The sequence below is a fragment of the Schistocerca americana genome, chromosome 1 (assembly GCF_021461395.2).
Source record: "Schistocerca americana isolate TAMUIC-IGC-003095 chromosome 1, iqSchAmer2.1, whole genome shotgun sequence".
Classification (NCBI taxonomy): domain Eukaryota; kingdom Metazoa; phylum Arthropoda; class Insecta; order Orthoptera; family Acrididae; genus Schistocerca; species Schistocerca americana.
Window position 1 is genome coordinate 619,881,649 of NC_060119.1, and position 16,558 is coordinate 619,898,206.

The 16,558-nt window shown below is 44.4% G+C and overlaps 1 protein-coding gene across 1 annotated transcript in view; it reads left to right on the top strand.

Moving 5' to 3' along the window:
• Positions 1-16,558, top strand: part of LOC124625460 (nephrin-like) — a 548,360-nt gene that overhangs the window by 472,123 nt on the left and 59,679 nt on the right. Inside the window, exons 10-11 of the mRNA XM_047149172.1 lie at positions 2,962-3,255; positions 5,258-5,548. Of these exons, the coding sequence (XP_047005128.1) occupies positions 2,962-3,255; positions 5,258-5,548 (585 nt within the window). The remainder of the gene's footprint in view (positions 1-2,961; positions 3,256-5,257; positions 5,549-16,558) is intronic.

A 16,558-nucleotide genomic window follows, 5' to 3' on the forward strand; every position in this document is an offset into this window, starting at 1 on the left:
TACCCCTCGGGGCTTGTGTCGACTTGTACTTTTTGAATTGCTGTTGCCAAAGTCAACACTTCTGTGCTTTTATATTTCCAGTTGTTGTGCTGTGTGGCTTTGGTTGCATGCAAGTGATTTGTTAATGTAATGCATGTGTATTTCTAAGGTCAAAACTGATGAGGTCATCGATCCCTAGATTTATACACAACTTAAAGTAACTTACGCTAAGAAGAACAACACATACCCGTGCCCGAAGGGCGACTCGAACCTCCGGCGGGAGGGGCCGCGCATCCGTGACATGGCCACTACACGTGGGCAAGAGAACGGGGGGGGGTTGTTGCACAAACTAAATGTCGCTAAGAAGCTATTGCTGGCCATCGAGGTTAGCTCCGACACACAGACTACCCTGTACGTCATCGTGACGCAAGGAACATCATTAAACAGTTGGCAGAATGTTCCAAACTTAGCTAAATTGTAAGATAATTCACCTTTTTCACTTGTCTACTTGCAACAAATAAATGCCATACTTGAAATGACTGAAAAAAAACTAACCTGACAAAAGTTTTCGCACCCAAACGCAGCCGGCCCCCCCCCCCCTCCCGCCCCCCCCCCCCCCCACACCCACGCCCGCCGGCAAGGCGTGGGGCCCGTAGCATTTGCTAACTCCTACTACCTAACTAATGCGCCCCTGACAAAGGTTAAATGTGATGCTACAGTTAAGTCAGTACTTTGAAGGTAGTAATTATTAAAGTGACTGACAGAATTGACGATGGGTCTGTGCACAGACCTTGTAATATTGCATTTATTGTTTGAATGTTGGACAAAAGCTTGCCTGACACATGTCCGAAAGAGCAGACAGCACGCATTGATGTAATTGATTCACCTCATAGGGCAATGAAACCAACACTCAGCAGTGCGGTTGAACACATATGTTCGACCTCTGACGTGGATCTAAAATTAACGAGCATGGAGGAGATGTAGGAGTACTGTGGATAGGTAACGCTAATTGGGAGTGTGGATCGGCCAGGGAGCGTCCCGAGGTAGTCTGAGCATTCCCGATAACCGCTGTGTCCGGGTGGTGTAGTGGTTAACAGAACTGCCCACTAATCAGAAGATTCCGAGTTCGAGTCACTGTCCAGCTTACATCTTCACTCGTCGCCTCTGATACCGCATGAAGTTTCAATGCAGCAGATATCACTAGTTCCTTCTCTTTCCTTTCCCTCCTTTCCACTCCCCCTTCAACTTGCAATACACCTAATGCTGACACAAAATATTACTAGCTCGAAAGAAATACACTACTGGCCATTAATATTGCTACACCACCAAGATGACGTGCTACAGACGCGAAATTTAATCGACAGGAAGAAAATGTTATGATATGCAAATGATTAGCTTTTAAGAGCATTCACACAAGGTTGGCGCCGGTGGCGATACCTATAACGTGCTGACATGGAGAACGTTTCCAACCGATTTCGCATACACAAACAGCAGTTGACCGGCGTTGCCTGGTGAAACGTTGTTGTGATGCCTGGTGTAAGGAGCGGAAATGCGTACCATCACATTTCCGACTTTGATAAAAGTCGGAATGTGGCCTATCGCGATTGCGGTTTATCGTATCGCCACATTGCTGCCCGCGTTGGTCGAGATCCAATGACTGTTAGCAGAATATGGAATCGTTGGGTTCAGGAAGGTAATACGGTACGCCCTGCTGGATCCCAACGGCCTCGTATCACTAGCAGTCGAGAAGACAGGCATCTTATCCGCATGGCTGTAACGGATCGTGCAGCCACGCCTCGATCGCTGAGTCAACAGATGGGGACGTTTGCAAGACAACAACCATCTGAAAGAACAGTTCGACGACGCTTGCATCTGCATGGACTATCAGCTCGGAGACCACGGCAGTGGTTACCCTTGACGCTGCATCGCAGACAGGACCGCCTGGGATGGTGTACTCAACGATGAACCTGGGTGCACGAATGGCAAAACGTCATTTTCTCGGATGAATCCCTGTTCTGTTTACAGCATCATGATGGTCGCATCCGTGTTTGGCTACATCGCGGTGAACACACTTTGGAAGCGTGTATTCGTCATCGCCACACTGGCGTATCACCCGGCGTGAGGGTATAGGGTGCCATTGGTTACACGTTTCGGTTGCCTCTTCTTCGCATTGACGGCACTTTGAACAGTGGACGTTACATTTCAGATGTGTTACGGCCCATGGCTCTACCCTTCATTCGATCCCTTCGAAACCCTACATTTCAGCTGGATAATGCACGACCTCATCTTACAGGTCCTGTACGAGCCTTTCAGGATACAGAAAATGTTCGACTGCTGCCCTGGTCAGCATATTCTCCAGATCACTCACCAATTGAAAACGCTGGTCAATGGTGGTCGAGCAACTGGCTCGTGACAATACGAGATTCACTACTCTTGATGAACTGTGGTATCGTGTTGAAGATGCATGGGCAGCTGTACCTGTACACGCCATCCAAGCTCTGTTTGAGTCAATGCCCAGGCCTATCAAGGCCGTTATTACGGTCAGAGGTGGTTTTTCTGGGTACTCGTATTTTTCCACCTTTTTAAATTAAAGGTCTCCTGAAAACTCACATATCTAATGTTTCATAATATTAGTATATGCTGATTTCACTTCACTCACAGTAATTTTGCACCTACCAACTGGAGCCGGTCTGGCATCTAGCTTTTTTGAGTATCTAAGCAAATGTTTTTGGTTCATTTCAATGGACGAAGAGCTCTCTATCTTCGAAGATAGGGAGATATAAGACTAATTAATAATATAAAGACGCAAGCTGTTGTATTGTAATCTAATCCAAATGCATGCACCCGACTAAGACTCACGTAATTTTCTTCATTGTCATCGTTTTCTTCTGTTGAAGTGGGATTAGAGGGATTGTGTACCCAGTTTGGGCAGACGATCGGCCCTATCACGGAGCTTTACACTGTTAATGCGGTGTGCCTCAGACGCCCCGCGATGCCGTCACGAGCGGATCGTGGTGGTGGGCGCGTCGCGATCGGAGACGCTGGACATCTCGTGCCACGTGGACGCCGACCCACCGGCGCGCGCCTTCCGCTGGAAGTTTAACAACTCAGGGGAGACGATGGAGGTGTCTCCAGAGCGGTTCTCCAGCGCGGGCGAGGTGTCGGTGCTGCGCTACACGGTGCAGTCCGACCTCGACTACGGCTCGCTCTCCTGCTGGGCCGACAACGAGGTCGGCACGCAAGCGGCGCCCTGCGTCTTCCAGGTCGTCACCGCAGGTGAGGCTCCACGCTGTGACGCTCCCGCGCCCTTCTCTTCCTTTCACACCAGTGTCGCGTGCCAGAAACTCTCAACGAGAGTGCTTTCTCAGGTCCACTACACTGTACGTTTCTTATGTTTACCATTTATGCATAAGATATATTACGCACAAATGGGAAAAAAGACGAAGGAGGTATTCACCTTCAACTTTATTAAGGATTCTGATGAATCCGAGTGCAATAGTTCTTGGCATAAAAGTAGAAGAAGAATATCTAAGGCGGTGCTGCCTGTTACTTGTTAACAAATGTATGGGACTTTATACTCGTTGATGATAGCTGAGATATTTTGACATCTTCCTCTGTATATCTCTTGGTTGCACATATCTTACTATATAACCACTGAATGTTCCTTAAATCACGTTTTAAGTTCAAATCACTGTCTCCCACTTAACATTTTGGCATATACTGATTATTATTTATGCGTTCCTGGATTCCTTTCCCTGTATTCCACTAGACTTATCAAAAATTCTAGAATACATTATTGGAGTGGCAGTGATCAATGTGTTATAAATATTTACTATTAAAAACAGTCTTGATCACAATTTATTGATCAAGGTGACCGGTTTCGATCACTACTGTGGCCGTCTTCAGACCATTGAGTAGGAACCTCTTTCTGTTGGAGAATCACTACCGAGTGATTTTTTTTACTATTAAAAACAGTCTTGATCACGATTTATTTATCAATGTGACCGGTTTCGACCACTACTGTGGTCATCTTCAGACCATTGAGTAGGAACCTCTTTCCGTTGGAGAATCACTACTGAGTTATTCTCCAACAGAAAGAGGTTCCTACTCAATGGTCTGAAGATGGCCACAGTAGTGGTCGAAACAGTCACCTTGATAAATAAATCGTGATCAAGACTGTTCTTAGTAGTAAAAATAAAGAAAAAATTCTAGAGCTCTTTTTTTTTCAGGAACTTTGCCTTTAATACTTCATATGCCCACTTAATTTCACTGTATGCGCACAGCCTTTGGTATCCGGCACAGACGACAGTATCTATGAGGTGAAGAACCATTTGCAGCTGAAAGGAGCATCTCGTCAGAAATCAGACGTGTTACAGGTACCTGTACCGCTGTGGAAGGTATTTCACAAGGGTCGAGACTCTAAGCTCTTAGTAGCAAGTAAGTTGGGGCCTTTAGCGGTCATAGCATTCGTTTGATATATATATATTTTTGTTTGGGACTTTTAAGTATCACGACAATCATCTTTCGAAACATAAATCACCTTATCGTCAGAATCATTTCTTGCTTCTTCAATGTTTCCACAATTTCTAACGAAATGTCTATATAATTTGAATGGATGTTCAAGAAATTAATTAATAAATAACACATATGTAGGTCTCAAGGAGAAGTAGGTGATTTCGCTTGGATACCATGTTGTTCATATTTCATCTTTACAAGGTTGGAAACGTTTCACATTACTGTAAAAGTCTGGAATCTGCATAAATATAGTTACTATTAGGAAGCATATGTACGAAACTAATACGAAGAAAATTAATTCACTTTTATTTCTGTTGCCAACACTTCGCAATATCACAAAGGTAAATGCTAATTAATATGGATATTAAACGAGTTCCAAATTTGAGCGAATAGCAACTGTGAATAAATGTGCCAGGCAACGTATCAATAGATATTGGAATATGCTTTACAAACTACATTCTCGTCGCGCTGTGTTATCTGGTTATCGATATTCCGTCAGCCAAGGACAAGTGCCTGCCGTGTTTTGCATGCGCTGCCTGCAGCTACGGTAGTAATGTACCGTCTTCCAGCCCTCTGGAGACGTAAGAATATGACAATATTCAACATTAAACAATACTTATAGTGTGTCTGCACAGATAGAATTTTGACATTGAATTTACTACTTTGTACTCTTCCTGCATAAAAACTTTCAGAGCAGTTTTAGAGGTGTAGCGTTTTGAGTTGTCATACCGGAGGCAGCTGCTCATCTGCGCGCCCTCTGCAGGGAAGCCTTTCCCGGCGCGCAACTGCTCGCTGTGGAACCAGACGTCGTCCTCGGTCGAGGTGGTGTGCCAGCCGGGCTTCGACGGGGGCCTCCCGCAGCACTTCGCGTTGGTGCTGCACTCTGGCGGAGGGATTCGCTACAACTTGACGGCCGAGACTCCCGCCTTCACACTCACCGAGCTGCAGCCAGACATCAGCTACTGGGTCGCCATCTTTGCCGTCAACGCCAAAGGCCGCAGTCCTCCGGTGTTAATCGAAGAAATCACGCTCCGCGATGCCGAGAGGCACGTGGGTGAGTTACTTCCGCAGATTTTTAAACCCATATTTGGTGGACAAACAAAAACGTACACGACTGACACTCAAATAAATTTTAAGCTTTCATTACGTCTCCAGTTTACCGCTTGCAGAGCAGATTTTGCGATGGACACCTTAACTACTGCAACACATACGACGAAACATTCTTCCTTGTCCCTCAGGAGCATCACAGAAAACCGTAATCCTGGCGGAATTTCTAATATATATGTATTCCATTCAGCGTAATCTAGCAAACTACTATCGGTTGATAGCTACGTCAAGCAGCTTTTCCCATGCCATTAATATTTTAACACTCCAAAGACCTTCAATTTGCGTCCTCCACTAAACCCATTCGTTCATATACGTTTGTGATAGCAGTGTGTACTAATATTACGAAGTAATGTTAAGAACTACTCTATGGAGACCGGTTAAACAATTACTAAAAATAAACACTGCTCAACAGGGAGTAACTGGATAAGCAGCTACAGCTTTGGTCTTAGTAGTTACACTGAAACTACTAATGCACATGAACGATCAGGGTGGCAATAAGATAGACTACACCCAACTAGTGTGCTGTATTACTTGCTACTGGCCTTCAGCGTGGTAGTTAAGACCATTTCCAACTACAGCTAGAGAGTCATTCAGTGCTACAGTACAACGTTATCACACAACCAGAAAGTTTTGCTTGGAAAGAAATAAAATATTTGTGTCTGCGTAGTATCCGTTAACACCAGTTGTTCATAAAATCCATAAAATCGTTTTGTACATGAGATAAAATTTCGCTACATTAACGACTACCACAGCACGGGAATACCAGAGGCAGATAGCCTCTCCTTTCTGCAGATTAGGCGGTCCAGCAGGGTTTACTGAAACATCTCCCACTGTGCAATCAGAAGGATCTTGGCTCTGGTGTTAGAGCCGCACCCCTTATACCTAAGGCTAATCACGAATGTTTAATCAATCATAGGTCTGAAGGACAACGCTCTAGGTACGTTCAATGAATTTGCCATCTGGAAAAAGCATTGTACAGTGTAAAATGATGCAAGATGTTCGAAATCCTAAAAAAATTGGGCTAAGCTGTAGGGAAAGACGGTTAATATACACAATGCATGAGAACCAAGAGGGAACAATAAGACTAGAGGACCAAGAATGAACTGCTTTGATTAAAAAGAATGTAAGACAGTAATGTAGTCTTTCGCTCCTAGAGTTCAATCTACACGTTGAAGAAGCAATGACGGAGTAAAAGAAAGGTTCAAAATTGGGATTAAAATTCAGGGCGAAACGATGTCAATGATAAGATTCATTGATGACATTGCTATCCTCAGAGAAAGTGAAGAAGATTTGCAGGATGTGTTGGCTGGAATGAGCAGCCTAATGAGACAAAACATGCACTGCGAGTAAGTCGAACAAAGGTGAAAGTAATATGAAGTAGCAGAGATGAGAATAACGAGAAACTTAACATCTAGATTGGGAACAGAAGTTAGACAGAGTCAAACAATTGTGCTACCGAGACAGCAAAATAACCCATGATGGACGGAGGGAGGAGAATATAAAAAGCAAACTAGCACTAGAAAAAAGGCATGCCTCGTAGTCTACCAGTATCAAAGATAGGCCTAATTTGAGGAACTAATTTGAGAGAATATACGTTTAGAGAATAGCACTGAATGATAGTGAAACATTGACTGTAGAAAAATAGGTATAATCGAAGCATTTGAGATGTACTGCTACAGCCGGCCGAAGTGGCCGTGCGGTTAAAGGCGCTGCAGTCTGGAACCGCGAGACCGCTACGGTCGCAGGTTCGAATCCTGCCTCGGGCATGGATGTTTGTGATGTCCTTAGGTTAGTTAGGTTTAACTAGTTCTAAGTTCTAGGGGACTAATGACCTCAGCAGTTGAGTCCCATAGTGCTCAGAGCCATTTGAACCATTTTTTTTGTACTGCTACAGACTCGCAGAGGAAAGGAGTGTATGGAAAACACTGACGAGGAGAAGGGGCAGGGAGGTAGAACGTCTGTTAATACATAAGGCAATAACTTCCATGGTACTAGAGAGAGGTGTGCAGGGAAAAAGCTGCAGAGGAAGACAGAGACTGGATTACACTCAGCAACTAATTGAGGACGTAGGTTGCAAGTGATACTCTTGAGATGAAAAGGTTGTGACAGGAGAGGAATTCTGCTGGGCTGCATAAAAACAGTCAGTAGACTGATGAGTCGAAGAAACCACGAAACCACATTCACGTGCAAAAATGCACACACAGCAACATATTGGCCGTATGGATTACAGCCATCAGATATTACGCGGAGGAAATACTAGCAATTGCTTATGCGCCCTCGAGACGGGAATACGCGTACCCTCTGCGGATAGCTTTGCATTTTATCGCAGGTTTTATACGGCTGAAAAGAGGCAAAAATCACCCTGCAGGCGTAATTACGACATGTTCATTAAAGCGAACGAATAATCTCTGGGTAACACCATATAAGAAGAGCGAGACGAATTTGTGGTTAGAGAATACATTCAGCCACACACGGACAGGGTACGCGAGAGTAACGGTTGTTGTAAAATCTCTAATATGGGCAGCAGCTCTGCTGGACGCCTTAAGCATGGTAAAGGTCCTGAAACTAATTTACAACACGTATATGAATTTCATCAGATAAATTTGAATATTTCTGTGATTTCTGTGACCTTGCATAGCGATTATATTCTTAATATAAAGCAAATTTCTCGTGTAAGGAAGCAAACAGGTGACAGAGTTTCCATCTGGTGTGACTTCCGCCTTTTTCAAGGCACAACCTACACTGCCTCTAATCAAGTACGTAGCAAAGCGACATCATGATTACTGTGATATGGAACAGCGTTGTAACTTTATACAATTCAACTTGCGTTACCACAGATGAAAAAAATGATTGTCAGGTGTTTGGGTCGAACCCAGACATTATACATATGTAGCTGGAACCATTCCAGTCGACCGCCATTCCGCACATAGTGTTCAGCCTGACTGTGTATTAAAGAAGCACATACCACGCTGAAAGAGAATTCTTTTTCCCTGGAAGCTGCTTACAATGTGTTCGGTGCCTGTATTTTATTGTTCTCCACATCGATATTCACTGGCTGCCTTAGCTGTCCAATTCGTGCTTTTGACTTGACTTTGCGATCACTGAAATAAAATCACACAACAGCCAGCTTCACTGGACTTGCGTTTGGGAGGACGACGGTTCAATCCCACGTCCGTCCATTCTGATTTAGGTTTTCCGTGATTTCCCTAAATCGCTCCAGGTAAATGACGGGATGCTTCTTTTGAAAGGGCACGGCCGACTTCCTTCCCTAATCCGATGAGACCGATGACCTCGCTGTTTGGTCACTCCCTCAAACAACCGAACCGAACCAGCTTCACGAAATGGTGACACTGTAGGATGCAGAAATTTCTGCTGAAAGAGTTGTTTTCTACCTTTGATTCTGTGCTGACGTATGCATTTATTGTCTACTCATACATAAGAAGCAGAAGATTCACAGAGCATAGACATCGACCACACTCACAAGTGTTTGATCATCGTTAGTCTGCTGCTTCAGGTAGTGAGTGGAGGGGAGGACGCGGACATATTGTTTATGATCAATGTTTACCTTATGTTTTTGTGACATAATCAATAAACCAGCGAGAAATTCGATAAAAAGTATGTTATATCCTAATACAAATGAATTGCAATTTATCGTGATACCCTTAGGATAAAACTGTAATTTGATAACACACGAGCCTGCCCGAAATATCAAACATAGCAGGATTTCATGCACTTTTGAGCGCGATGTGATCCTAGTGTACGTTAAGCCCATTGTCGTACCCAATAAGCTCTCCGTGGTTACCACGAAAATACTGATCTCGCAGTGAGAGTAGATAAAAGAGAGCCGGCCGCTGTGGGCGAGCGATTCTAGGTGCTTCAGTCCGGAACTGCGCTGCTGCTCCGGTAGCAGGTTCGAGTCCTGCCTCGGGCATGGAAGTGTGTGATGTCCTTAGGTTAGTTAGGTTTAAGTAGTTCTAAGTCTAGGTGACTAATGACCTCAGATATTAAGTCCCATAGTGATGAGAGCCATTGGAATCAATTTTAGATAAAAGATAAATCCAATTAACAACCTATTCACTGACACACGTAATCAATTGAATTGTGCATTCACATAAAACTAAGATGCATGTCAATATAAGGAAAATATGTGAGATTTAACAAGGAGCCGGCCGGGGTGGGCGAGCGGTTCTACGCGCTACAGTCTGGAACCGCGCGACCGCTACGGTCGCAGGTTCGAATCATGCCTCGGGCATGGATATGTGTGATGTCTTTAGGTTAGTTAGGTCTAAGTAGTTCTAAGTTCTAGGGGACTGAAACCTCAGCAGTTAAGTCACATAGAGCTCAGAGCCATTTGAACCATTTTAACAAGGATGCAAGTCTACAATTTTTAAATTTTTCATGTTTAGATCTGATGGGTACTAAATGGAAATTGCGATGAGACTGAAGATCCTGAAGTTAAGATTTTCTTAATGTTAACCTGGATGCCTACAGCTGGGTAAGTGAAGACGTGAAAAGCTGACAAAATGTTTATGCCTCTAGTCAGACTAGAACCTAGAGCTAAGGCAGTGTTACTTGCTCAAAGTGGCCACGCTACCGTCTTCCTAGCGAGCCGCCGCTGTTAGAAGTAAGTTGTCACTGTGATATGGCAGATTAACAGAGAAAATGAGTAATGTTAAATATGAGATAACTTTTAGATTCTGTGTGAAACGACCTTTCCGGAGTCAGATAATAAATTTGTGACTCCAATGTCACATCTTAAGAGATAATCATTCAGATTGTTTGTCGGGAATGACAACGTAATATCAGGTGAATGTAGCAGGAGAATTCTGTATCACACCAGGGAGTAAATCGATGGCCATGTAGTTGCCAAACGTATTCTGCGATGTTGCTAATTCTCCATAAAATTAATGACAGGGAGCACACGTTCGCTCTGCCGATGTGCTAAACTGGGTAGGAGTGGGGTAGCTCGCCTGTCGAAGACGCGGCAACGCCTGCTGCTAGCAGTATACTGGCAGCCAGAGTATGTGAAGTACAGCCCAATGAATCTGATCTGAAGCATAGCCAGGAGTAATGCCCAGACTGACCGGCTGTAACTCAAACATCATAGTTAAGGAGCAGGGGCAGTTATTTAGACAGACGGCCCTAAACATCAGTAGCTCTCGTAATTATTTTTCTCCCTCAAACTAAGGTACTTTTTCGCCAGGCTCGATTCATTTCTTTGTATTTTCCAGTGCCATCAGAGTGTAACCTGTAAACATTATGATGAAATCGCAGTTTTTTCTTCTGTACACATAAACAACCTTTTCTTATTAATACTTTCATTGGCCTGACGTAAGGATTCAAATCAATAAAGCCAAGTGCGTTCAAAAGCTTGCAAAGATTGGAGCCGGCGACTGTTTACAGAGAAAATCCGATTCGTGCTTGTGCTAACACGAAGACAGCAGCAGCAGTAATCAGTATATTTTAAAAAGAGCATAAAACACTGACAGTAAGGTCTGTCTCTTGTGGCATACGACTTTATAAATCCAAACAGCCATTCGCTCTGTATTGATAAAGATAACGAAAAGTATCATATACTCGTGGTGATAACAATACAATCGCTGATACTGGTTTGTCAGTGAAAGCGAAATGAATCTGACGATATGGATGGAAATCAAACTATCGGGAAGAGATCCATCAAGCGGAGTGTACTGTGATGTTTCTATGTAGCACTTCGCATCGGTGACGTTTACTTCATGTTAGTACCTGATTTATCATACTAGAGCAGCCTATAGGCTATTGGCAACTTCATTTAAGAATTAACATAGCGAAACCTTTAAAACAGGCTACTAGAAGTACTGTACGTCTGGCAGAAAATGACACACTTGGGGATCTTAATTTTAATTTCATTTAATCTTCTGACATGATGCAGGATGAGTCTGAACTGCTCTGAAAGTAGTGTTCCCTGCCTTGTGAAAGTTCAAAGGCAGTGTTGTATCAACTGATAATTCAGAATTGATTGCAGATTTGCGACAAACTCTTCACTGTTGCAGACGCATAAACATTTTGTCTGCTTTTCACGTCTTCTCTTGCCCAGCTATAAACTTACTGTTCGAAAATTATTAAGAAAATCTTAACTTCACCATCTTAAGCCTCACCGTAATTTCGATTTAGTACCTAATAGTCCTAAATTAGAAAAATTTAAGAACTGTAACCTTGCGTCCTTGTCAAAAATTATGTTTCTTGTTTATATCGATTCAGTATTTTTGTGAACAAGCGGTTCAACTGATTGTATGTGCAATTGAATAGTTTATTAAATGAGTTTCTCTTTTATCTACTCTCACTGCGAGATAAATGCATTTTTCTGGTAATCTCGAAATGTTTGTTAGGTGGGACACAGGTTTTCCCTAGATACATGCCACATGAGGCGCAAAAATGTAAAATATCTTGCCAATGCGTGATCTATCAGGCAGGTTCGTGTTACAGATAGTTTTTGTTTTATTAAATTGGACTTTTGTCACGAGAGTAACCAGCTAAACTGTAATTCAGATTTAGCAGACCCAGAGCAGATATTGAAGTCCACGCCTATAAAATTGTAGTGGTTTGCAAATAAAGATATCGTCAGTCCTTGCTTAAATTACATTTTCGACTACTATAAGTACATTTTCGTCGTTGATAGTTGCTCCGTAAGGAGCGAGGAAGAAAAATGCTTGATGGCGCTAGAGCTGAAGAAGTTCGATTGGAATTACTTTTCAGCCAAGCTCGTGGATAGATTTACTTGTGTAATCAGCGTTTTGTAGAGGGTCGTTTGCATACATTAGCAAAACTGTCTTTAGTCTCCTTGCCCACTTTTGGTATGTTGGCACCACATATCCCATCTTTTGTTAAAACAGATACCATCTGGGATGAACACACCCCTGGGACGCGGTTCGGAACACAGACCATCTTCTTTGAGCCACTTTTTTTATAAATCCAACTACACACTGCAAAAAGAGTTTTGCATCATCGCGGTTCCCAGGACTCCTGAAGAAAGACGTTGAGTGTGGATGTTGTATCACATACACAGTCCCTTTGACTGTTCAGAGATGTCACTAAACCCGGCCAAAGATGGAAACAACCATGCATGACCAGCGCCTATTAGACAGAAGGGGTCCAACAGTTCCAGTCATTCCGCCAGGAAGGAGGTACATGGCTCGTGTTGTCTGTAGTTCTACCATGTCAGGACGGTCAATACCGCGGTTCGATCGCGTCCGCATTGTTACTTTGTGCCAGGAAGGGCTCTCAACCAGGGAAGTGTCCAGGCGTCTCGGAGTGAACCAAAGATATGTTGTTCGGACATGGAGGAGATACAGAGAGACAGGAATTGTCAATGACGTGTCTCGCTCAGGCCGCCCAAGGGCTACTACAGTAATGGACGACCGTTACCTACAGATTATGGCTCGGAGGAACTCCGAGAGCAGCGCCACCATGTTGAATGATGGTTTTCGTGCAGCCACAGGACGTCGTGTTACGACTCTTACTGTGCGCAATAGTCTGCATGATGTTCCACTTCACTCCCGACGTCCATGGCGATGTCCATCTTTGCAACCACGACACCATGTAGCGAGGTACAGATGGGCTTAACAACATGCCGAATGGACAGCTCAGGACTTTCATCCCATTCTTTTCACCGATAAGTGTCGCATATGCCTTTAACCAGACAATCACCGGAGACGTGTTTGGAGGCAACCCGGTCAGTTTGAACACCTTAGACACACTGTCCAGCAAGTGCAGCAAGATGGAAGTTCCCTGCTGTTTTCAAGCGACCTTATGTGGGGCCGACGTATTCCGCTGGTGGTCATGGAAGGCGCCATAATGGCTGTACGAAACGTGAATGCCATCTTCAGACCGATAGGGCAACCATATCGGCAGCATATTGGCGAGGCATTCGTTTTCATGTGCCACAATTCGCGCCCCCATCGTGCACATCTTGTGAATGACTTCGTGCAGGATAACGACATCGCTCAACTAGAGTGGCCAGCATGTTCTACACACATGAGCCCTGTCACACATGGCTGGGATGGATTGAAATACGCTGTTTATGGACAACGTTACCAACCAACTACTCTGGGGGATCTACGCTGAATCACCCTTGAGGAGTGGGACAATCTGGACCAACAGTGCCTTGATGAACTTATGGATAGCATGTGTCACGACGAATACTGGCATGCATCACTGCAAAAATACATGCTACTGGGTTTTAGAGGGGCCGGTGTGTACAGTTATCTGGACCACCACCTCTGAAGGTCTCGCTGTATGACGGTACAACTTGCAATGTGTGGTTTTCATGAGCAATAAAAAGAACGGAAACGATGTTTATGTTGATCTCTATTTCAATTTTATGTATAGGTTCCGGAACACTCGGAGCCGAGGTGATGCTAACTTTTCTTTACTGTGTGTAGTAGCAATTTGGATGGTCAGATGAATGTACTAAAAATAAATCGGAGAACCTGAAAAAAAGAGTTACGTTATGTGGGTTACATAAACTTCAGGGGGAAAACAATTCAGGCCATTCGAGTACTTTTGTGCATGATAGTACAATCTCTTTAGTACGGACATGATATAATAACGGTTATTGACAGCTGTGGGTAGGAACTGGGATGTGGGAAGCATTGAGGGGAGTGTAAAATGGAAAAGGAAGTATGATTGTTGTTGGTGTTGTTGGGGAAGGTGCGATGGAAGTGTTAGGAGATGAATGAGTTACAAGATGTGCAAGGATGGTGTACTTTCATTTGGTATGAGATGGGTAGAATATGATTGAATGGAAGAGTTTGTTACAGACGTGAGTTCGTGATCTTGGTGAAGAAGGCGATTTAAATTACTTGGCAAAAGCAGGCGCCACCTCCAGTTGACGTACCGATCATTGTAGTCAGTGTACAGATAAATAGCGTTTTTTTATTTAATTCTGACTAGTTTCGCTCTTGAGATACGAGTATCCTCAGAAATATATTGCCCTGGTGACGATACATTAGAAGTTTAAAGCACCACTTGACATCATCGTTAACACAAAGTGCTGTTTTGATGATTTCCTGAGTGGTGGTTTAAACTTCCAACGATCTGGCACCAGGACAATGAATATCTGAGAATACTCGCATCTGACGAGGGAAAGTAGTAAAAGACAAGTCAAGCTACAACATAGCAGGTCAGCAACTGGAAGCAGTTAATTACTTATATTATCTGGGAGTACGCATTAGGAGTGATTTAAAATGGAATGATCATATAAAGTTGATCGTCGGTAAAGCAGATGCCAGACTGAGATTCATTGGAAGAATCCTAAGGAAATGCAATCCGAAAACAAAGGAAGTAGGTTACAGTACGCTTGCTCGCCCACTGCTTGAATACTGCTCAGCAGTGTGGGATCCGTACCAGATAGGGTTGATAGAAGAGACAGAGAAGATCCAACGGAGAGCAGTGCGCTTCGTTACAGGATCATTTAGTAATCGCGAAAGCGTTACGGAGATGACAGATAAACTCCAGTGGAAGACTCTGCAGGAGAGACGCTCAGTAGCTCGGTACGGGCTTTTGTTGAAGTTTCGAGAACATACTTTCATCGCAGAGTCAAGCAGTATATCCCTCCCTCCTACGTATATCTCGCAAAGTGACCGTGAGGATAAAATCAGAGATATTAGAGCCCACACAGAAGCATACCGACAATCCTTCTTTCCACGAACAATACGAGACTGGAATAGAAGGGAGAACCGATGGAGGTACTCAAGGTACCCTCCGCCACACACCGCCAGGTGGCTTGCGGAATATGGATGTAGACGTAAATGTAGAAATAGTACGCGTGGCATCGACTGAAATTACTTTGGAAAATAACGTTGAGCGTTTAGAGATAAAGAAGTGGAATGTGGTTCAAATGGCTCTGAGCACAATGGGGCTTAACATCTATGGTCATCAGTCCCCTAGAACTTAGAACTACTTAAACCTAACTAACCTAAGCACATCACACACATCCATGCCCGAGGCAGGATTCGAACCTGCGACCGTAGCAGTCGCGCGGCTCCGGACTGAACGCCTAGAACCGCTAGACCACCGCGGCCGGCGAAATGGAATGTGGATTTAAGGTTTGGGGCAACATGCGACTTTTCTCAGACTTAAGGATTTTTGGTTTCATCGTCTTGGAGAGGAGCATGTGTTATAACTGTAAGAGGAAGTGTGAGAATTGTATAAGTTATATATAGGTTACGAGGAGGAGAAAATAAGCGGTTACGGAAAGAGGCGGAATACATTACGTTCGAGGATACGGAGAGATGATGTAACCCTAGAGGAACGAATGTTATTTTCAAATAGTTTATGTACTCATAGGTGCTGATGGTAATATTTAAGCCGAAAGTTTGGAAGGTTAATATTTCTAAAAGATTTTGTCCATTCTGGGCTCATACATGAGGAATGTCCAACACAGCGACCACTTAACATTTCTCAACACAAACTGTGGAACAAAGTGCATCACGTTTGTTTTAAATCATCACATGTCTCCCTTACAGACAAATCAGTGAATCAAGATCTGTCAGTCCACATTTCACAGTTCTGACGGCAGGTTATGAAGACAAGTGTCTGCTCTACATAAAGAGCTTAAATGCGTCCTACCAAGCAGCGAGGTTGAGTGAGCGTTCGCGCCGTGTGGTGGCAGCGGCCGCAGACGCGCTCTCGCTGGCGCCGCTGCTGGGGCTGTCGGGGGCGGTGCTGGTGCTGCTGGCGGCGGTGCTGCTGTTGGTGGTGCGGCGCGGGCTGGCCAGGCGCGTCTCCAGCGACAAGCCGGCGCTGGCGGGGGCGGCGTCGGCGGCGGCGGGGGCGCTGGGGGCGCACGCGCGCGCCGGGGGTGGCGACGCGGCCGCGGGCCCCGACAAGGCGCCGGGCCAGGCCGACGACGTCGACCCTGACCTCATCCCGGACAAGTTCGGTCAGTCTCCAGCACACTCCACACTAAACCTATACG